This window comes from Muntiacus reevesi, chromosome 3 (assembly GCF_963930625.1).
Source record: "Muntiacus reevesi chromosome 3, mMunRee1.1, whole genome shotgun sequence".
NCBI lineage: Eukaryota > Metazoa > Chordata > Mammalia > Artiodactyla > Cervidae > Muntiacus > Muntiacus reevesi.
The window spans coordinates 262431266-262455187 of record NC_089251.1 but is presented as its reverse complement, the minus strand read 5'-3'; the positions used below and the strand labels follow the sequence as shown (position 1 = coordinate 262455187).

General features: G+C 39.6%; 1 protein-coding gene across 1 annotated transcript; it reads left to right on the top strand.

The window, feature by feature from the left end:
- Positions 1-423: 423 nt before the first annotated feature.
- Positions 424-21924, top strand: SLC40A1 (solute carrier family 40 member 1). The gene is made up of 8 exons (XM_065931914.1): positions 424-931; positions 1422-1489; positions 6604-6763; positions 8925-9040; positions 10303-10429; positions 17441-17683; positions 18487-19140; positions 20250-21924. Exons 1-8 carry the CDS (start codon positions 889-891, stop codon positions 20561-20563), a joined length of 1725 nt encoding a protein of 574 aa, XP_065787986.1. The 5' UTR covers positions 424-888; the 3' UTR covers positions 20564-21924.
- Positions 21925-23922: the final 1998 nt, after the last annotated feature.

Genomic DNA, 23922 nt, shown 5'->3' with positions numbered 1-23922 from the left:
CCCCACTATGAGGCCCTGGGAAGGAAAGGCATTCTCTGCCCGCAGGCGGGCCGGAACGGGAAGGCCAGGAAAACGGCCTCCGTGACACGGACTCTATTTATTTATCTATATTAAAAATGATTTTCGTTTAAAAAAAAAAAGGGGGGGGGGATGCTTCCCCACACCTCCAAGCCCAGACTGGCGCTTTGCACGACGACCGTCGACCGTCGGCGGCAGCCCGCTCCCCGACCGACCAGGCCGCCGGTGCGAAGCGCGGCTCGGCAGCCCGGCCCGGGCCTTGGCTCTCGCCGGCCCCGACACCGCCCAGCCGGCTGGCTGCCCGGGCTCCCCGACCTCGTCTCGCGGCCTCCCGGAGGGCGGGGAAGCCGGCGAGCTCAGCCCGTCCGGCGAAGGCTCCACCAGGCCCGCGGGTCGTTTGCGGCCAGACGGCCTCGAGGGCCGCGGGTGGGCGGCGACTCCTAGGAAGGGCGTGGAAGGCTGCGGGGCGCCTGGCCTCGCGCCGCGGCGGCGGCCGGAGCTCCGCCCCCGTCCCCGTATAAGTGGCGGCCCGGGCCCGGCCCGCGGCGGCGGCGGCGGCGGCGGCGGTGGTGGTGGTGGTGCAGGCTCCCGAGTCGGTTCGGACGGCCTGTTGAGCCCCCTCCACCCGCTTCCATAAGGCTTTGCCTTTCCAACTTCAGCTACAGTGTTAGCTAAGTTTGGAAAGAAGACTAAAAGAAGACCCCCGGCCGTTTCCCTTTTTGTTTTTATCATAGTCGTCGTCGGAGGCTTTTTGCACAGAGCTGTTGTGTTTTCGGCGGTGCTTTCTTCAGTTTCTTGCACTCCTGGTGACAAACGCCTCAGCAGGAGCCGCAGGAACAGCAGAAGAACAAGCGGGGGGCGTCTGGTGCCATGACCAGGACGAGCCAGCAGAGCCGTCAGGGAGGATGCTGTGGTGAGTTGAGCCCACGCATGGCGTAGAAACAGGTTGGTTCGGTGGAGACCTGCAGCTCCACGCGGGTTTTGGAGGAATGTGGCTCAGCTCTTAACCAGCGTGCTTAGCAGCTCTTTTGACTCCTGTTTTGGTGGAGGTTAAGGAAGAAAGGAATTTCAAGGTTTGGGAAAGGATTTTGCACACAAACGAGGATGGAATCGACTAGAAGGTTTGGATTGCCTTGTTAAAAACAGAATGGCGTTTAAGACTGTTGAAACAAGAGCGTTCGTCACTGTATGTGAAGTTTTGCAGGTTTTGACCAATAATAGGTCATGCTGAATTTTTCATCTACCCATCAGTTTCTAGGTGGCTTGATGAAATCTACATGGTTTGCCCCACAAAGCAGTTTTTAATAATTGTATTTAATAAGAGCAAATGAATGAGCATTCCAACCTCAGCTCGCTCAAGGGACTAAACATGCTTTTTATCTCCTCACTGTGTATCTTTGCAGGCTCCTTGGCAAACTACCTGACCTCTGCAAAATTCCTTCTCTACCTTGGTCATTCTCTGTCTACTTGGGTAAGTGATGACCTACAGTAACTCTTACAACATACTTGCACAATTTCTTGTTTCCTTTCATTTGGGCCAGTTGTATTAAGCCATCTTCCAGTTTTGTCATGCATCTGAAGAAATCAATTGGACACACATGCTGTAAGTTGTTTTCACCAAAGATGTTTTCCCATAGGTGTTGGTGAATGCTACTTAATTTTTAGGTTATCATACTTTATGTAGACCAACAGCTATCCGAAGACAGGATTTAAAAAGGCAGGATTATCTTGTATTGTATGTTGCCTTACAAGGCTTAATAAATGGTAGTATCTGCTACTAAGAATGGATGAATGTCTCACTGATATTACTTTCTGTTTTTACATATTTTAAGGTATTTCTCTATTTTCTTTAGTTAAGATAAGTTCCAGCACACCACACTATGAAAATACAGTAGAATAATGGCATGACTAACAGGCTAAAAATAGCAGTTCTAAGATTAATGTAAATATAATGGACCCCAAGAACAAATATATGAGTGATGAAAATTCTGGTCTTTTCAAATGTTATCTGTAGCTAGATATGTGTGAGATATCTTAGTCTATCTTAAAAGCCATCATCCAATGAAAATCAGCAGCTGATTGATAAGTCACCCTCTGACTTCTTATGTGGTTTTGGAAGAGTCCCAGTGTTTCTGTAGGCCTGGGTTCCTTCACCAACATCCCCCGACCCCAAAGAATAACCCCCAAAGGATGATAGATGTGTTTTTGATTATTAAATCATTTGGATGGATAAAATCTTTTAAATTAAACAATTAGTCTTACTGTTTAAAGCAATAAATCTGAGTATATTTTATCCATGTGTCATGTGTGATAGTTACAGAACCATATGTTTCTGTTTTACAGAACTGTAAGTATGGAGAAGGAATTTTGAGAGTAAATTTTGTGAATGTTATTTTCTTTTTAAATTGGAAACTGCTATTGGATCATCCTTAAGACTTACAATGCAAACTATAGTATGAGGAAATCTGTACCCATGCCCTTGGGAAATTATTAAGCTAGGTTATCAGCTCTTTAAGAAAGAGCAGTTCAAAGATGGTTTTTTAGAAAGGCCAGCTTCTATCTCCCCAGAGGCTTAGACAGGGATGACTCTGCAAATACATGTAAACAAAGTAGACTTGGCCAGAGTTTCATTTCCGGTAACTGATGATTCTAAGTAGAAATCGAGTGAAACTGCCCTTAATTAATTTAAATCCAATTAAATTACTCTTCCAATTTAATTCAGTAGTATTGAGTATTTTTTTAAAAAGTGGTAAGTGGAGAGGGGGGATCGGGATGGGGAATACGTGTAACTCTATGGCTGATTCATGTCAATGTGTGACAAAACCCACTGAAATGTTGTGAAGTAATTAGCCTCCAACTAATAAAATAAAATTAAAAAAAAAAAAAAGTGGTAAGTGATAGACGTAAGTGTCTGAAATGCTTATCTTGTGATCTGGACCTATTTCTTAGGGGAAGAAGGTGCCTAACTTCCAAATACTGATTAAGTTTTAGGTTTTTATGACCTTTCGTTAGTAGGTTAACAGGTCAGATTTGCCAAAAGAGTGGAACTGTGATTGTTCCAGGAGGATTTGTTTTTTGTCTTACAAAACACAAGAAAAATGACAGATGGTTACTCCAGTCTTAAAGATAATTGAGCAAAAGGAGTTCTTGTGGGAAACTTGGATTAAAACAAAACACAGCAATTACAGCTGGGTAAGGTTTAGTGGGTTTTCACTTCTTGGTGCAGAAGAGTGCAAAAAAGGAATGCTCTCTAACGCTAGATAATTCTGCTTTTTGAGTATTGTCTCCTGTTTGACGCTTTGCCTGATTTTATTGCAACAAAATAAATGTGCTTATTTATTATATATGCATGTGTATACAAATCTATCTATCCATCGCCCACGGTTTCCTGTACGCTGAGTATATAGGTGTTAGGGTAGAAGGTTATATTGAGTTAGATTTGTGTGAGGTTGAATGCTTTTTGTTTCTGACTTCATTTCTTTCTGCCAGTGGATCAATATATTTTACTCTGTGCTATCAGAATACAAAATATGGCAAGAAGTGAATCCTGTTTTCAAGAAACTTATGATGTAATTTGGTATGGGTTTTAAACAATGTATCTAATTACAAAAAGATAACTAACAGTGTAAGGCAGTGAAAAAGGGTGGCCAGTGTTACTACCTTATGCATCATGCTATGGACTGGCTCCATTTACGTGCCAGATGTCTGCATGGCGCCAGCTGTTACTTCCTTGGATTTCTACTCATAGGTCTGCTTCATGCAAAATGCCACCTTCCTGCCCCACGCTACTTTATTTTTCCACATAGCATTTGTACCACCTGGCCTACTCTGGGTTTACTTTAGGTCTCTGTTCACTGGGATGCAAGCAGCATGAACATATAGATCTTGATTTTTATGTACTGCTGAATTTCTAGTGCCTGCAGTATGGTTGGGTACATAGTAGCCTCTCAAAAAGTATTCAGTGCAGTAATGACATTCATTTGGCCTTTGGCTCAGTGCCCTGGAAGTAGATGACCATGTAAACAAATCCTCAAAGTATGATGAGAGCTTGTGGGAGGGCAGGAAATGGAGGTTAGGAAAGAATGGGTGGGTGGGCCTGAGATTGCGCTTGGTCAATGTTTACAGAGACTTTACCTGATTCTTGCGCTTGGTGAATGTTGAGCCTGTTACTTCTTAAAGCCTAAGCCTTTGGAAATCGGAGCAAGTGAAGCAGTTTTATTCTTCTCCATCAGGGAGGCGGCAAGAGAGAAAACTTTTGTGGCACTTGTTTCAAAGTCCTTCTTTAAAAAATCCTAAACAGATTCTTTTGGAAAAAAAATATAGGAGTAAAACAACAGAGAAAGAAAGAAGAACCTACTACATAGCGCAGGGAACTGTATTCAATATCCTGTGATAAACCGTAATGGAAAAGAATGTGAAAAAGAATGTGTAACTGAGTCACTTTGCTGTACTCCAGAAACTAACACAACATAGAAAGTCAACTGTTCTTCAATAGAATAAGTGTAATAAAGGAAAGAAAGAAGCAATCGGAATAATATTTCTTATTCTTTACGCTAGGAAAGAGGACATTCTCTCATGGAGGCAGGCTACCATTTGAGGCATTTATGTGTGTTTGTCTTTTTAGAGGATTGAGATTAGGATAAAGCACCTCTGCTCTCCTCATCCCATTTTATTCTAATCAAATCTAAATGTACTTCTCATGTTAAAGGTTAAGAAAATAGGTTAATTTGTTACTCTTATTGACATTTTTATCTTAATGTATAAATTGTCTTTTTATTGTTTTCAGACAAGCTGTATCATATATTTTTAGTCATTTAGTACAATGGTATTTGAAACGTTATTCCTACTTAAGTGGAAGACATTTTCTATTATCAAAGCAAACTTTAAAAAGCTGTATGAGAAATGTGAATTATGGTACTAATTAAACCTCAAACTTCTGGAACATTCATGTAACAGATCTAGTGTACCAGAACATTACAGTTGATAACTTAGTCTTACTCTGCACTCATTTACAGCCAGGACCCCTGCGCATCCGCTTTGTTGATTGCACGGTTATTTGCTGTGTTTCTAGTCTGGGATTTTGCCCTGCGCTGAGGCCTATGCTAGAGCTCACATTCCAGACCATCAAGTGAGAATCAGTCTTTCAAACATGCTGCTTCCCCTGGTTTCCAGACGTTTACTTGTCCTTATTCACCCCATCCCTCAAGGCCCTACTCTCATGTTAACTTTCAACTGTGGTTCTAAATAATGTTCATAACCCTCTACACCAAATTTTCTGTACGTTGGCACTATTGACATCTTAGCCTGATTAATTCTTTGTTGTAGGGACTGTAGATGCCAGTAGTAAACCTACCCTCACAGTTGTGACAACCCAAAATAGATCCAGATGTTGCTAAGTGACCCCTGGAGGATCACCCCCATTTGAGAAATACTGGTCTACATGAAACTTATTGTAAATGTTTACTACAGTATGCGTATCCATTTAACTTTGGATGCATCAGATTGTTGTCTTGGCTTTATTAAATGTTTAAAATCATATGACATAGCAGGATAATACATTGCTCCTTGTACACTAAATTTGTCAAGAGGATGTTAAGACGTTGGAAAGAACTAGGAGTGTAGTACTGCTTCCAATCCGTAACTATGGAGGCTAGCCTGGGAATTTAGTTTCCTATAGTGATTTCTCATAGGGATAGGTTATGATAGAATGTTATTGTCCTGGTTTAGGTTAACCTTACAAGTCAGGAATGGGGCCTAAAAGTTCAAAATAAAGTCCATTTTAGACTTCTTACATATTAATTTGGCTCAACTCATTTAAAAGTTTCTGTTACTCGTTTTGCAGCAGTGAATTCCAGAATTTCCTATATGCTCTGGAGAGAAGAAATCGTTTTTTTTTTTTTTTTTCCCCTTTTAAAACTCATCTATGTCAAAATATTAAAATTATCTATGTATTTATTTCTGACATCTTCATATGGTGCCAGAATTTGAACATATTAACTTCATCTTTTTGATTGTCCTGATGTTTTATGTCTTTGAAATTTATTTGTGAAGTAGAACATAGATTTTAGAATGTTATAGGTAAAAGAAACTTGAAAGGTAATGTAGTGCATTCTTAGCATTTACAAATTGGGAAACTAGCTTTTACTTGACATCCAAGGCATACTGATGTTTGTAAACTACAATACTGTAGTTTCATTCTGGTTCAGTAGCAAACTCCTTCATGCCTCTCACTCCCAGGCCTGGCTAGAAACCTGACAAAAAAAGGGAACAGGTTTTACCTCAAAAAATCCTTCTTGAACATGGAAACTGTATGCTTTTCTGGAATGATAAGTATGTTTGTTCCATTAATATGCTTTTCCTCTCAGGTTTACTTAGTAATTGGGCAGGAATATTTTCCACTGTGCCAGGATGAACAGTTTTAACACCTGACCACGTTCAATTCATAGAGGAATTGTTGACTTTGAAAATCTCCTGATGTAGCCGGAAACTGCCCCTTTGTTAGGAAAGCAGCTTTTTGAGTATGATTGACTAGCAACTCGCGCCCGCAAACTCTATGAACGCCTCTTCTCTCTCCTCCGACCCCAGGGGGACCGGATGTGGCATTTCGCGGTGTCTGTGTTCCTGGTGGAGCTCTACGGGAACAGCCTGCTCTTGACGGCGGTCTACGGGCTGGTGGTGGCAGGCTCTGTGCTGGTCCTGGGAGCCATCATCGGCGACTGGGTGGATAAGAATGCCAGACTGAAAGGTGAGTGGTGTCATAGGAGCCTTTGTGCTCATGGGACCAGGGCCTGCGCTGGGGAGAAACCCCTGTGGCGAACCCTCTGCAGCCCCTCTCTGAGTGGTGGGGTGCTCAGTGGCAGCACCCCTGCTTGGAGGGTCCTGGGACTCCTACAGAAAGATGGGATATCAGGGTATTGAGCTTACAGATTTGGGGAGGTATCTTTTTTGGCTATTCATAAATTAGGAATGTTAATGGTTAACATCATAGCACTTTTCTGTGAACCATGTTAAACATTAAAAGTTTACTTAACTCTGGCATCTTTTTAACCAGGACTTGCATTGGAGTTCATTTAATACAATGTTCCTGGGACAGCTTTAACATCTGTCCTCTGGGTTACTGTGTTTCATATAGGCGGGTGTGTAGGGGAAGTGAAAACAATGGATTTAAAAAAGAGCATCTGATCACAGAGAGTTGAATTACTAATTTTTTAAGAAAAAAGAAGAAATGGTAGTATACTGACATTAATCTAGAGTATTAATACTGAAATCATTAAGCATTGTATAAGAAAAAGAAAACAGTTCAATTATTCAGAATATAAGAGCAGTTTGGATAATAATTCAGGGCAGAATTTCCCAGAATTATTCAGTTGATAATGCTAAGACCTGGCCATGTCTGTCTTAGTCATTGGGGAAAGATTGAGGTATCTGTTTCTTTCAATGCAGGATGACGGCCCCTGGTTAGAAAGCAACTGGATTATCAAATTCTAGGACTTGATGCTATTAGTAAAATAGCCAAGATGGACGTTATTTTATTTTGAGAATCAATAGACCAAAGAACATATAGAAAAAGGTTTTGTATCCTAGAAAAAATTCCCAGTTATTTACATCACTATACATATGGGCATGGGAATGCTATATATAGAAACCTTTAATCTTATGATTGTTGAACAGTGAAATTGTAAGTTAGGAAAGAATGTTGAGTTGGATGAAGAGGAGTTCAGTGGGATAGCAGTCTTGCCCTTATTTGATGTAATCAACTCGTGTCTGCCTCCATGAAAATCTTTGATGTCTCTAGGCTGAGTTAACTAGAGACACGTTTTTTTTCTGCAGTCCCATTAAAGCTTTGTTAATACCTCTGCTATTTCACTTATGCTCTTATAATTATCTGTTCACGTGTCTACCTTTCCTGTGGTCTGTGGGGTTCTGAAAGCCAAGAATCTCATTCAGTTGATATTTAAGCCTTGTACAATAAAAGAATGACTTATATGTTGGGATTTTATTTCATACTAATTTCAGAAAGCAGTTTGTTTTGTCTAGAGGCTTTGATATAGCCTTCCAAGTCAGAATGAGCTTTACTGTCCTTCAAGGCAAGAGCTATAATTATACCTTTCATATACAACCCTCTGTGTTTTTCAGAGTGCTTTCATGAGTATTTTATTTGAGCATCATAATAACCCCATAAAGTGAGGAAGGCAGATAGATGTGTATTATATCCTCACTTTATAGACACAGACACAAGGGTTTAAGTATGCTGCCCTAGATCACCTGCTGCAGCGAGTGGCAAAGGAAAGCCTACAAGGTGTCCTTCCCTGGATCCTGACCTGTGCTTATGTCAGCTCTTGTCTACACGGATGCTTCACTCTCAGAAAGCTGCCATTTTCTCTGAGGAAAGATGTAGTTTAGAATTTCATAGCAAAGCAAATAGCTTTAGTGTTCTAAAAGGAACACACTGCTGCCTTATTCTTGGCAATTTTTTATATGTCTTTCCTACTCATCCGTACGATCTTATCAAATTCAGCCCACCATCTAGGAGGTCATAAATTCCATGACCTCTTCCTTAGCCTCTTCCACGTTCTTATTTTTGCCTAAGCTACAAAGGGCTGAGACATGAATCTTGTTTATCTAATATAGTTCTGTTTATGACAGTATACTTTCAAGAGAATAAATGAAAAGGCAGTCATTATGAATGGCTTTACCAGGGAAAATGAGAAGTACTTCTTTATTCTGTCTGTAAGTTTTACTGACCTGATGTGATATGCTGGGTCTTGCTAGAAATAGTTCAGGTAGGAATGTTTTTATTTCTTGTAATTTGCATATGCATTAATACAGTAAAACAGTGATACATGGATGGGAGCAGCTCCATTGAGATACTTTGGTGTGTGAACACTGTTTCTCCCTCTGTATAGTGGCCCAGACTTCACTGGTGATCCAGAATGTTTCAGTCATCCTGTGTGGAGTCATCCTGATGATGGTTTTCCTACATAAGAACGAGCTTCTGACTATGTACCATGGATGGGTTCTTGTAAGTTCTCAACAAGATTCTTGATGGCAGAAACCTGATGTGTCTGTTAGTGATAAAAGAGGAAAACTCTCTGAGGCTAGGGAATGTCATTTTGCAAATGGGTTAATTTTAATCTCATAGTTTCATTGAATTAGACAAGGCTGTGATCCATGTTACTTTAATATCCCCTACCACTTTTGTTTTGTTTGGTTTTTTTTTTGCCCATAACAGGCATTCATTGTGTGTTGTTTGAATTTAAATTTTATTCTATTAGTTTTCTTTCCTTTTGTGTTTTAATGGCAGTTCAAAGAATTTATTACATAATCCAGTTGCTAGCTTTCAGGTCATCAGTATTAACCTACAATTTGTTCACACCATATAAGAAATGTTATCCATGTATATAAATCAGTCATGATTGTGGTCCTCCAATAATAATTGGTATTTTTATTTGAGGACATAGAGTAGATAACTTCTCACACTTTAATTTCATGATAGCTTGACGGAAAAGAGCACAGAGATGGGTGTAGTGGAAAACAATAAATTTGGTGTCACTAGTAAATCTTAGGTATATTTGAATTGATATTGTAGAGTTCCAAAGCTAGATGGCCAAGAAACCTTCTACTCTATTCCCTTCATTTTGTTGATGAAAAAGTGAGGCAAGGTGATGATGTTAGCTGATTGCCTATTGTCATGCAACTGGAAAATGTCAGAACTCTGATTTAAATGCAAGACCTTTCACTTCCCTTTCAGTGTTTCTTCCAAAGGACATATTTGTGGGAGGAATTAAAAACTACCCCGAGGTTAACACTCTGTGATAACTAGGTCATATAAACGTGCATTTGACTGTTTTGTATCATGTATACCACAGACGGGGTTTCCCAGGTAGCCCAATGGTAAAGAATTCACTTGCCAAAGAAGGAAACGCAGATGTGGTTGGATCCCTGGGTTGGGAAGATCCCCTGGAGAAGGGAATGGCTACCCACTCCAGTGTTCTTGCCTGGAGAATTCCATGGACAGAGGAGCCTGGTGGGCTACAGTCCATGGGTCACAAAGAGTCAGACATGCCTGAGCACTCAACATGTTTTTGTACCACAGAAGATACAGATTAGAAAGATATTAATGCCCTTTAACTTGACCACTGCTATCTTATTGTTTCATGTCTACAAGTAAGATGATTTTTTATAATTTATGAAATTAAAATAAAAATTTTATTAAGCTACCAAAGACCAGTAAGTACAGTGTGGTAAAACTGACAGTTTAATGTTTTTTCTGTAATTCCTTAGACTTCATGCTATATCTTGATCATCACAATCGCAAATATTGCAAACTTGGCCAGTACTGCTACCGCAATCACAATCCAGAGGGATTGGATTGTTGTTGTTGCAGGAGAAGACAGAGGCAGATTAGCAGGTAATTTGCTTTTCTCTTTCTACCAAATGATCTATATTAGGATTCACTTTAAATCAGTGGTAATAACTGAGGCTTAAGCCTTTTTTTCTGAGTAATTTTAAGGAATACTAAATTGAAAGCATAGTCTTTTTCTTATATTATCAATCTCAGCACAAAGATTTGTCTCACTGTTAAGAAGCTAATTTATAGGCTAGTGACCTTCTATTTTATTCTATGAAAACCTGGTAAAGATTTATCTCACTGTTAAGAAGCTAATTTATAGCTTAGTGACCTCTTTTATTCTATGAAAACCTGGCAAATAGAAGAATATTTCTTTTGAGCTTTTTCTTTCAAATACTTAAAACAGCGAATATCTGACATGAATTTTATCATCATACTATGGTTATTATTGTCACTACTTATTGGTCATATTGTGGATGTTATTTTTATCCAAACAAATAGAAACAAATATGTGGCTCAGCTGGTAAAGAACCCTCCTACCAATGCAGGAGATGCAAGAAATGTGGGTTTGATTCCTGGTCAGGAATATCCCCTGCAGAAGGAAATGGCAATCTGCTGCAGTATTCTTGCCCGGGAAACTACGTGGACGGAGCCTGGCACACGGCAGCCCACGGGGTGGCAGAGTCGAACGTGACTGAATATGCAGCACACACACACACACACACACACACACACACACACGATTCTAGGATAGACTCTGGACGTTAATTCCTTCAACTTTAAAGTTCTAATTGATAACTCTTACTACATTATGTATGATGCACTATAACTGCTGTTATGAACACTCAAGAAGTATAGGATAGAATGTAGGTCTTCCAAAACTTGCATTTTAGTTGTCCATTGGAAATGTACAAGAGGGCAAACAAAGGCTGAAGAATGCTTACAAAGCAATATATCCATTACGTCAGTAATACTTGGGCTTAGAGTAACCTACCTTACTCAACATTCCCTACTCACCCCTTACTCCATACAGCACCCAGACACAGATGGATTGAAATTGCGCAGAGAGAAGGAGGAATGTACACTTATTTACTGATCAGGTCAGCTGAGTCAACTCTGCTAGTCACTAAGATTGATGGGTATTACAAACTCATTGCCAGCCTTCCTGACTGACAAGACCATTCCGGATCACTTTAGTGGCTTATCCCAGGACACAGAGGCAAGATTAAGTACTGGGGTTAGCAAACAACTTTGACTAGACACGTGGTTAAAAAAAAAAAGACAGGAAGTTGAGAGAAAGGGAACAAAATCTGTGAAAGGTCTACATGAAGAAAAAGAAGGATTTGCTCAAGTCATCACTTTGTGATAGCAGTAATAATACTGCTTCAGATAGAGATACCACAGTGATTTTAGAGGCCAGTGAGTATGGAAGATGCATTTAGCACAGGAAAGCCTGTATTGCAGAAAATTCTCTCTAGAGCTAAAGTAGTGATTCTCACTGATTTTTCTTCCTGTGATCATTTACCAACAGGAAATAACTCCATATCTCTTTTAGTCACATAGAATTAAAAGATAAGATTTTGTCCCTTTTTTGGTGTTTTCTCCTGTTATTTTCTTTCTCTTTTAGTGTGTTATTTTAAGGATGTTAATGTATGCCAATGTTTTGAAATTCAAAGGGTACAAAAGGATATATTTTAAAAATAGATCACATATATCTGTTTAAATGTATTTGGGGAAACAGTTAGCTTTTAAGATGATTTTCTTTCTCTTATCTGAATTTCTTAACTCATGCTGACTGTGAAGTCTATAGAGTCTATAATTAGAGGGGAAAAAAAGCCCTGAGTAAAGAGAAAGTTACTCAGAATCTTTAATTTGTGCTAAATATCTAAATAAATAAATAAGTAACAAAACAAAGATCCCATGTAATTTTCTGGGACCTTTCTGACTATAAAGTGATATTCCAGGAAAGCAACAAAAATATGACTGGCCACTTCTCAGCTGTCTTTCTTTATTTGAGGAATCATTGCATAATGGAAGAATCCAGGCTAACCAGTTTATTTTCTAACCTTCTGGAGTTTTTGGAGTTTAAGAAAGGAAGTAAGCTGCCTGTTGAACTCTTGTCCACTGTGAATTAGTTTAGGAAGTGGTGCTGTTTCAAATTCGGCCACAAGTACAGGATAGAGCCTAAAGAAGGAAAACTTCCATGTTGTTTTTCCTCAAGTTTTGACCTCCATATTTGTTTAAAAACTAATTGAAAATGGTCCTTCAAAATAGGAACAGATAATTCTTCCATCCTGGGGGTCAGCAAGGCTCTCACCATGGATTTTTGGTAGTATTCCTGCTATAAGGCAGAGGTACAGAACAGATGAGAAAAGAGGAGGGCAAAGGAAAAGCAAAAGAGAAAGGGGGAAGGTGCGGCAGGAGGGGGCTGCCCGCGCAGCACCTCTGGTTCTGTGTCTCTGTACACAGATACACACCTGTCCGGTCAGGAGTAATTTATGTTCATGCAGGCCGATTTTTGAGGTTGCTGGCAAAGACTGCCAAAACCAAGCAGGAGGCTGGGCAGGACCAACTGAGCTCATGTGCATCACGCACACGTGTGAGTGTGTGTAAAATGTACGTGATGGGGTAAGGGTGTGCCCATGAAGAGGGACGGTTGTCAGCTGGAAGCTAGTTGTTCCCAATCCCTCATCCCAATGTTTCTTGTTTTCAGAGTAGTTTATAAAATTGGAAGTTGTATCACTGAGGGTAAAGAACAAGAGAGATATTCTCTGGAAGGTTGAAAAGTTTTCTAATTTCAGTGGCATCAGGTCAAAATATAGTTGTTACCATCCAGTTTAGACAACTCCAGAAAAGGTACTTTTTCCGCATATATACTGTTAATTAATCTGTCAACTAATTTGTCTAAGTACTTGATTTAGTGTCTTATTAAAGTCTTCTCTTGAATCATGACCCTTAGCCTGTCAAATCTGTTTGAAATTTCCTTTCCCTGACTTTTTATTCCATCTGTTATTTTATTTCCTTCTTCATTTCCTTTGTTAATTGCTTTTTGTTCATAGCCTATGAGATTTTTCTTGTTCATCATTCTAGAGAAACATCTGCTGGTTGGCTTGATCAAGTAAGGTAGATACATTTCTTACTTGGACTCCATTGACTGAAAATTGTCTTCATATTTGAGGTAGACAAAACTGCTAGGTGCTCTTTGCTCAGCAAATATGTTCTTTATTATTCTATAAGATATATACCCTTTATAACAGCAAGTGGTTACTGATGTCCGCTCTGTCACAGCTGCAGCTGAAAACACTTAATTGGAATTAAATGAGCACACGTTTGTGTGTTTGCGTAAGAATCAATACAAGCCTGTGAGAAAGAGTATGTTTGCACATTGAGAGGACCAGTTCTTCTCTAGTGTGTTACCAGTAAAATGTTTATGTCTTTTTCAAAAGTTATTTAATTAATTCTACTTCAGAAAAATGAAATCTCTTTTCTGATACTACATTACATCTAAACATTATTAGCTTCCTCAGATAGAAATTTCTAAATTTTGATAATAAAGAAAAGAAATTGGTGGCATTAGGAAGTTTCATGAGCTCTTGAAAAGGGAGGTAGTGAAAAAGTAACAAATCATTTAAATTACATTTCATTGTTGTTCTGAGGCCTTCAGATTCAAGTGTATGTTTTCATGAATGTTTGATTTTTGGATTCAAGTTATTGAGTTATTAGGAGCAATCCTACATTTCCATGTTAAGAAATTATTAGCAGGGGCAGTTGGAAGTTAATGAGGCCTCTGCAAAATTGGTTATGTACAAGATCAATGAAAACTGCCTTTGCTTCTCAAGTGAAAGGTGAAATATGTCAAAGTTCTCCTGTTATCATGCAGGCGTTCTGCATGCATAGGACTAATTGGAAGGCAGTTGAGGACCAGGAAGAGTGAGGGAAAGAATAATGACGGTTTTCTGTTAATGTTCTTATTAGTCATATAATGCTTTTCCAAGGTGCCCCACATGATTGATAAGGACTTTCTCAATTTTCAGTCTACTCTGTGAGATAGAAAATGAGAAAGTAGGTTATTTTCTTGACTTCCTCTCCTTTATGCATCTTGTCCTCCACTCTAACTCAGCTATATGTTCCCATGGTCATACGAAAAGACCTTGTTATCACTGCTAAACCCTCCCCTTCCCTAATCGCAATCTTTGGCATCCAAGACTTGAACTATACCTCCTGTCTTATCAGCTCACTCCTCCTGGTTCCCCAGTCACAGCAATGCGCCAGCCTGGTTGGCACCTGCAAGGCATCAATTCCACTGCTCATGACCCCATCGTCTCCTCTCTTTACCCAGTTTAAATTCCAAATTCAGTCATTCCAACCACATAAATGCCTCCTAGTATACACCCTCAGTTCACTTGGCCTCCTCTCCTTTTGTTACTCCTTTCATAAGATCCTGCTTAAGTCCAGCTCTCCATGGTAGCACATGACTGGTGAAAAAAACAAAAGCACAATTTTGCTCACTGCTCTCACTTAAAATTCATGACCACTGGGTTCAAGCTGGCCCTTTCATGCTGCTGTATGATCATACAGTTTTCTCTGGTCCCTTCCTCCTCCCACTTTGCTAAAGGACTGCATCTTACTTTTTCCTCGTACATTCAGTGCCGCCTCGCCCATCCTCACTTTCTCTGATGACCTTGCCTTGTGTTCTACTGAGAAAATGGAAAGATGAGAAGAGAACTTCCATGTGCTCCCGTCTTCACGTGTTGCCTCTTCCCACTTGTACCTACAGCCATTTACGTGACCTACACTTGTGAATTGCTTGTGGTCCTATCTAAGAACAGCTCTGCCGCCTGTGCGGAGACTCAGATTCTATCCTTTCTCATTGACTGTATCATTCACATTAGCATATAAACATGCTGTAACATTGCTTATCTTAAAAATGCCCTTCTTTACCCCCTCTATCACTCCCATTTCTTTATTCTCCTTTTGAACAAAACTTAACAAAAAGAAATATCTGTGCTCACTCTTTCCAATTCCTTTGTTTGGTTGGGGCCTTGCTTTCCATAATACCAGGGCTGGTGGAGGAGGGTGCAGCATTCACATTGTGAAGCTGGACAGTGCCACTCACTTAGAATATAATAGAAATGGTGTCCCCTGGAGTTGGCGCCAACCTCTTTAGTTCAGTTCAGTCGCTCCGTCATGTCCGACTCTTTGTGACCCCATGAATCACAGCACGCCAGGCCTCCCTGTCCATCACCAACTCCCGGAGTCCACCCAAACCCATGTCCATTGAGTCAGTGATGCCATCCAACCATCTCATCCTCTGTCGTCCCCTTCTCCTCCTGCCCGCAATCCTTCCCAGCATTAGGGTCTTTTCCAATGACCTGTCTCTTTAAGCAGCTTCAATCAGGCATTTGCCCTCATTGCCTACCAGAATTACTCCTTTTAAGGTCCTCAGTACCTTCCATGTGACCTGTCTAGAGCTGCTTCTCCATGCTCATCTTTCTTGACTTAACACCACTGCTTGCCAGTTGATCACTTCCTCCTCTTTGAAACATTGCTGTCTCTTGGTTTAGGACACCACACTCTGCTGGTTTTTCTCCTCTTTTGCTGGTTCCTCTTCATCCTCCTGACCTCTGAACAGTGGCATGCCTAGGACTCAGTCCGCAGACCTCATCAGTCTATACTCAGTCGCTTGGTCTCAGCCAGTGTCTTTGGTTTAAAAATCAAGCAGCTGGTGGTGACTCGCAGACCTGGTACCTGCTGCTTCCCTGGACTCCAGAGCTGTATGTTTAATTGTCTGCTTGACAGAGCCTCTTGAATGTCAGAATACCTAGAGAAGTCAACACCTCTAGAACCAAATGCTTGTTCTTTTGTCCAGACCTGATTCGTTTGAAGTCTTCCCTTTCTTGGTAAGTGGAAACTCTGTCCTTCCAATTGTTGCTCAGTATAAAAACTTTAGAGTCATCTGTAATTCTTCTCTTTCTCTCTCGAGTACCATATCTAATCTGTTTTCAAGTCTTCCTGATTCTCCTTTAAATTATATCCAGTATCTGTTTCTCTGTTTCCATTGTTACTGTCTTGCTCCCCCACGCATCGTCTCCACCTGTCTCCTTGGCTGCACTGCTGTCCACACCCTCGCCCCACCCATGCGCGCGCGCACACACACGCGCACACACACTACACACTGCACACTGTTTTCTCATCACAGCAGCCAAAATGAACCTTTGAAAATACAAGTCCAGTGGTACCACCTCTCTGTTCATTAGCTTCGAAAGATTTCCTAAGTCATTCGGCATAAAAATTGATTTCCAAGTAGTAGGCTAAGATCCTGCCTGATTGGGCCAGTCCCTCCCTCTCTGACCTCATCTCTTCTTATCCTCGCCCTTCCTCATTCTGCTGCAGTCTTACTGTCCTCCTCGCTGTTCTTCTGGGCATGCTCCTCCTGTCCCAGGATTTTTGCACTTGTCTTGGCCTGGGATTGTCTTTTCCCTAATACCCACAGGACTCACTCTTTTGCCTCCTGCTACTTCATGCCTTGCTGTGATATTCTCTTTTTTTCAGTGAGTTCTTCCCTGACCTTGCCATATATAGAACTGAAGTTCCCCCTTCCCCTGAGCTCTCTCTATGCCCCTTTTCTGCATTTTCACTCTAGTCTTTAATGAACCTCTGACTTGCTGTGTATTTATATGCTTGTTGTTTGTCTTTGTTTTCTCATGCAAGTATAAACTTCATGAAGACAGGAAGGGTATTCATTTTTTGTCATAGCCTAATTCATGATAAGCATTTAATAACTGCTTGTTGAAATAAATGAATGTAGAGTTACTATTGAATTCATTTTTAAAAAGCTGATGTTAGACTAATTTATATAATCCTAGAGAATCATGATTTTTGAGGCAAGTTTAATGTGACTTGCTCCAAACAGCAATTGATTTTCTAACAAAATTGTTTGCTTGCAGAATGCTTTTAGAAATTTACATCTTAGGAATCAATACTCTTGGTTTATTAGTTGTATTATGTAAGTGGGCAGTCTCTCTTTGATAGATTTGCACACTTCCCTGCCTTCTCCACCTCTCTCTGTAGATATGAATGCTACAATACGAAGGATTGACCAGTTAACCAACATCTTGGCCCCCATGGCTGTTGGCCAGATTATGACATTTGGCTCTGCAGTCATTGGCTGTGGTTTCATTTCGGCATGGAATTTGGTATCCATGTGTGTGGAATACTTTCTGCTCTGGAAGGTTTACCAGAAAACCCCTGCTCTAGCTGTGAAGGCTCCTCCTAAAGAGGAAACTGAGTTGAAACGGCTGAATTTATACAAAGGTAAACTCAACAAAATGTTCAGTCCCTTTATTTTGATTTGCAGATCCTATATGTTGGTTGAGACCAAAATAATTCTGAATTTATGTCAGGTTTAGTTATTAATGATGGCCTGCATGAGGTTAACCATATCAACATGGTAATTAGCTAAAATCCAGTCTTTTGAGGATCTGTGGAACAAATCTAGGTTGAACCTCAAGGAGTTGGAATGGGGCCTCTGGCCCTTTTTTTTTTAACATGAATAGCAGGCACAGAGGGGCAATTAATTGAGGGCTGGGCAAAGTTGAGCATAGTGATGGGAAGAGCACTGGGGGAAAGAGAAGAGAATTCCTAGAAGTCTGTAAAGAAGGGAGTTACATGCCCTTTGTAGGACAGTGGAAGAGAGTGAGGATATGAGGTGGACATTTTTCAAGAAGAGAAGAGGAAGTTGGGCTTCTGAGCAAATGGAATCTTAAATGGGCCTCAAAAATAAGGTTGTGTATTTTCTCAGACAATTATTATATTTTATCTGATAAGTTTTCCTGCTGTTTACTTTGGTGGGATTATAGTTTCTGAGAGAGAGGGGGAATGGGGAGGGGAGAAGTATCAATAGTATTTTGTTTATAATGTAAATACTTGGAGTTTATTCCTTGGCTGAAATCCTTAGATGAGTAAAAGAAAATACATATTATATTGTAGTAGCCGAGGGTGTCCATGGGTGATGCCCTCCATGGGTGAGGGAAAGGGGAGAAGAAAATTACTGTATAAGGTAGTTAGCTTTTTCCTCCATATCCCCTCCTTCAAATAATAATGTCTTTTATTAACAGAATCTGAGCCAAAACCCCTGGAGGGAACTCATCTAATGGGTGAGAAAGACCCTGACATCCATGAACTTGAACATGAGCAAGAGCCAAGCTGTGCCTCGCAGATGGCTGAGCCCTTCCGCACCTTCCGGGATGGATGGGTATCCTATTACAACCAGTCTGTGTTTCTTGCGGGCATGGGTCTTGCTTTCCTCTATATGACTGTCCTGGGCTTTGACTGCATCACTACAGGGTACGCCTACACTCAGGGGCTGAGCGGGTCCATCCTCAGTATTTTGATGGGCGCATCGGCCATAACTGGAATAATGGGAACTGTGGCTTTTACATGGCTGCGTCGGAGATGTGGCCTGGTTCGGACTGGTCTGATCTCAGGAATCGCGCAGCTTTCCTGTCTGATCTTGTGTGTGATCTCCGTGTTCATGCCTGGAAGCCCCTTGGACTTGTCTGTTTCACCTTTCGAAGATATCCGTACTAGGTTCATTCAAACAGAACCGCTTTCAATTACACCTACAAAAATGTCTGAAATCATCTCTACAGCTGATGCGCACATGTCAAATGGGTCTGTTCCTGCTAGTACTGTCCCAGAGATGAGTTCTGAATCCGTGCCTATAATCTCTGTCAGCCTGCTGTTTGCAGGCGTCATTGCTGCTAGAATCGGTAAGAAGTCTCCTTTTGTATATTCATGAACTAAAGTGTCTTTTTGCAATGGAGGTTCAGATAATTCAGCAGAAATTGGGCTAAAATATTCCCTGAATGTTAATTTAAGCAAAATCCACTCTATTCTTAGGTATAATCCAGTCATTTATTATGAAAATTTAACTTTATAGTTTAAAAGAACCTGTATTTTGTAGAATGTGTATGTATATGTACTTTCTTAAAACATGGTTAGGGCTTGAAGATTTTTTACTGAGTGGATATCTTTCTCTTTTAATGTAATTTAGTTAATTTTAAAAAAGATATTATCAATAATGATTATAATTTTAGTAATTTAGAGCCTTTTTATTATTATAACTCTACCAAAAGGACTGTAATTTAGCAAATAGTTCAGTGCAATAAAGTTAAAAAAAGTGGGATTTAAATTAAAAAAAATAAGACACAATAGAGAAAAATCCTTCAGAGTTCTTCTCTACCTGATATTTCTTTGTTGTATACTTTGCCAAACAAATGGTTTTTATAGCTCTGAAAGGAGGCATAATGTAAAAACCTCTTACAAAGGAAAGTCTAACTAATCATTAATAGAGTACTGATGAATTATCTCTATCTGAATTCATTCTTGAAATGAAACCATATTTATCTTGTGATACAAAGCAGTTCATTAATTTATTAAGTATATTAATATTAAAGTAAGACAGCTTTATTGTAGGGGCTTGAGAACGAAAGCAGTAAATGTATTAATGGCTTAAAGTTTCCTTACACTTTAAACCTAACAATATATTAGGTCCGTTCATTTTAAACTTTAAAAATACTAGTAATTATAATAGGATTTATTATGTCTCTGATTTCAGAGTTCTGCTTTCAGAGTATGAATAATCACAGAAAAGAATTGTTTCTTATGGCTGTAAAAACAATTTCTTGAAACCAATAATAGCACAGTATTTATTAATTGAACTCTCTAAAATTCAGCTATGATAAATATACATATGGTGATTTTAAGGTAATAGTGTTAAGTATGTATTTTGTATATGTCAACAGATATTTAATGTATAGTTCTGAAATGTATGGCTCTAAGTTAAAATTAAGTTTCTAAGAAATATCTTTTATTTTAGGTCTTTGGTCCTTTGATTTAACTGTGACACAGTTGCTGCAAGAAAATGTTGTTGAATCTGAAAGAGGCATTATAAATGGTGTACAGAACTCCATGAACTATCTTCTTGATCTTCTGCATTTCATCATGGTCATCCTGGCTCCGAATCCTGAAGCTTTCGGCTTGCTTGTGCTGATTTCAGTCTCCTTTGTGGCAATGGGCCACATCATGTATTTCCGGTTTGCCCAGAAAACTCTGGGCTCCCAGCTTTTTGCCTGTGGTCGTGATGATAAAGAAGTTACAGATGCAGATCAAGCTAATACTTCTGACGTGTAAGGCAGTGCAGCTGTTGCCACCCCTAGATTATGTTACTAGATTATGTAGAGCACATGTGCGTATTTTGTTCTTCAGAATTCCAATAAATTGCTGGGTGTCTCTCTCTGGTTTTACCATAGCTATGCCTTGAGGGCCAAAAGCTAGTTGGAAACAAGCCAGGAGAAATGAGCTGGTTAATTTTCCTTATATTTAAGGATAGAAAAAAAAAAATAGAGAAAGAGAAACTCAACAGAGACTAGAATAGTAACACTGATTTTCCCTGTTTCTCGTAAGAGTGTAAAATTTTCCATAGAAGAGGGATTAGTCAGGTGAATTAAGTTATTTTTTGGCAGATATTAATTATCTGTACTAGAATTCAGATATGTCAGTTTGCCCTAACACTCTTGTTCAAGTCTAGTTAATTTACTTTTTAAAAAATCTTATTCTCAGTTATATTATAAAAACAAATTCTCTTCCAAGTTTGAAGATTAAAGTTTGATAACCAGTATTATCCCTGTTGGTCCTGTTGCTGTTAAGGGATTGACATATATGTGGAGAAATGAAATACTTAACTAGAATTCTTTAATAGGGTTTATGGTTTAACTTTAGAGAGCACCTTTGTATTTTTCTTATCAGCTAGGGCAAAATATTGTATTAAGCATATGTAGCACTTCATAAAATGGTTATTGTGTAAGCTACAGGTAAAAGCAAAGCTATAGGGTAGATTTATAATACAGTGAAGGCATGAGGACTTCAAACGTGTCCGTAGTTTGGCCATAGAAACTAGGAGTTAAAAGTCACATGAAGGTCAAGATCTGGACTTAACTCATACAGCTATCCTTCATGATCTCTGTCTTGGAACATGAGGGAGTTGGCAAGTTAAATGTAGAAAGCAGGCCCAAATTTGGAAAGGTTTTGTTTTTATAAATCATTTGATTTACTTTTAACATGCTCGGTAGAACATTTTTACTTTTACTGTTTTGTACCCAGGAGTTATTTTTACCTAGTCGTAGAGCAAAACTGTTCATAAATGTATCCCTTTCAAACGTCTTTGAGAAAAATGGAGGGAAAAAAATCCTTTTTTATATATATTTTTTCAAAACTGTTTTGCAAGTCATTTTGCAGCATGCCAATACCAGCGGCATACTTTGCCTTAACCGTTCATGCACTTTCATGGAGACTGCAATACATTGTGCTGAGCACTTTCTTTTTTCTTGAGGTTTAATCTTTTTCTTCTTTCTACAGTATGATGTAATGATTTGCTATGTTGTAAAATCTTTGTAAAATATTTCTATATAAAAACATTTTAAAAAATCTTGACTTCTTTTTCCTGAGTTGCATTCCCTTGTTGTTTAATATTGCTTTTGTTAACAGAACATCTGTTTTAGATAGTATATAGTATATAGTATCTGTTTCTCTCTAAAGATCTATAATGTTGTAATAATTCACAATTTTAAGTGTTATCTCCCTGCTCATATGTCTAGTTTATGGTGACTTGGATAACAGTATAGTAAACATGAGCCCTAGAACTCATTCTTTGACCTTGAAGAAGTCACTTTAAACTCTCTTGAGTTCTATTTTCTCTTTTGTAATTTGGAAGTGTTATTATAAAACCAGCCGTACCTGCATAACCGTTTCCCTGATTGAGTCAAGTAAGGAACTTCTTGTAGAAGCCCTTTGTGGACTATACGACAAGGTAGTAATAATATTACTAGAAGTCGGGTCTAACTAATAACAGAGAGTTAGATTCCTGTTGAGAGGCCAGAGAGAGTAGAGCCACATTCTCTATTCAGCAAATGTTTACTAAACAACCAATCTGTGTCCCAGCGTGATTGGTCTTGGAGATGCAGATTTGACTCAAAACATGGTTGATCAGAGACTCCCTTTTCTTTTCCCCTCAAAATTGGGAGCTTGAGGACTTCTGTCATCACCCATAATTACTGAGCAGCTGCTGACTTCTGAGTAGACAGTAGATGCCTCTGTTAGGTCTGGCTGCTATCTTGAACTGGTCATCTACTTCTTCCCGCAGGGGTCGAGCTAGGGTTGGAGGTCTGCCCTGAGTGTAGCTGTAATTGAAGGCCTGTGACCTTGTAGAATGAGTAAAACCATCTTAGCAAAGAAAGGTCTCGTGTCTTAATGTGGGCATTTTGCCAGACTGTGGGCCTGGTGAGAGAGGCTCTGTGTGGGAGGAAGGAAGTGGACTTAGTTAACAGAAGTGTTTATAGGTGCTGCCCTTATCTTTGCAGAGAGTTGCTCCGAGCAGGAGAAGGGAAATGGAGGAAGAGCACTGCTGGACAAGGCAGCCTCTGCTGGGTACTGCGCCAGGCGTACTAGGGCTGGGTGGATGATGTGTGTCAATCTGGGCATGTTTCTAAATAGGGAGACAAACTCAGATAGCTACAAGGTCAATAGGTAATACAAATGAGTGAAGTGAAAACAGTCTTACATTTAACATGTAATTGCATTTCTCAAAAGTATCACTTATTTGTTCCCACTTAAAAACAAATTATTACCATTTTTTTTTTTCTTCTTAATTCTGGCTCTGTCAGTAAAGAATCTTCCGGCAATGCAGGAGACCCAGGATTGATCCCTGGGTGGGGAAGATCCCCCAAAGAATGAAATGGCAATTCATTCCAGTATTGTTGCCTGGGAAGTCCCAGGGACAGAGGAGCCTGGTGGGCTACAATCCATGGAGTCACAAGAGTCGAACACAATTTAGTGACTAAACCACATACCACCACAATTCCCATGCAGGCTTCTTGTGGTTATTAAAATAGATTCATTCCACATAGACATCCTTTGCATAGGAAAAACTATTTATTTCCTAAAGAAATACGCCTATTCTCACTTTTTTTCCTTGGGGCATCTGGCTTCCTTGATATTCCTTTCATTTCCTGCTCCCTGACCCACTTAAAGAAATAGGTGTAAGTAAGAAATAACTTTCCTGTTCACCATAAGAAAAAACAATACAAGAGGGGAGCTAAACTCCTGACCATGCTTTTGGGGATGTCATAGGGTATGCGAACTGGCGAGCACATAACCAGGATAAAGGAACAGCTAAGCAACGTGGAATGTGAGTTTCTCTAGTCATAGCTTTCATCTTTCAAGAGAAGCTGGGATTCTGAAATTTTGTGTGACATCTCCAAATCCTTCAGTTCTGGCAAGTAACTTGAAAATACTAAAAACATTTTTCTAGCCAAACCAAGTATATCCATAGGCTACTAAGGAGCCACCCTTGGGGTGCCATTTTTTAAGTTTTTCTTTAAGAGGACAGTTTATTTGCAAGAGAATGGTATTTGAAAAATGTATAGATAATAGGAGGTATATATACAAAATTGGTGGAGTACAAAGAACAAGAATGAACTTGCCAAACTAATGGT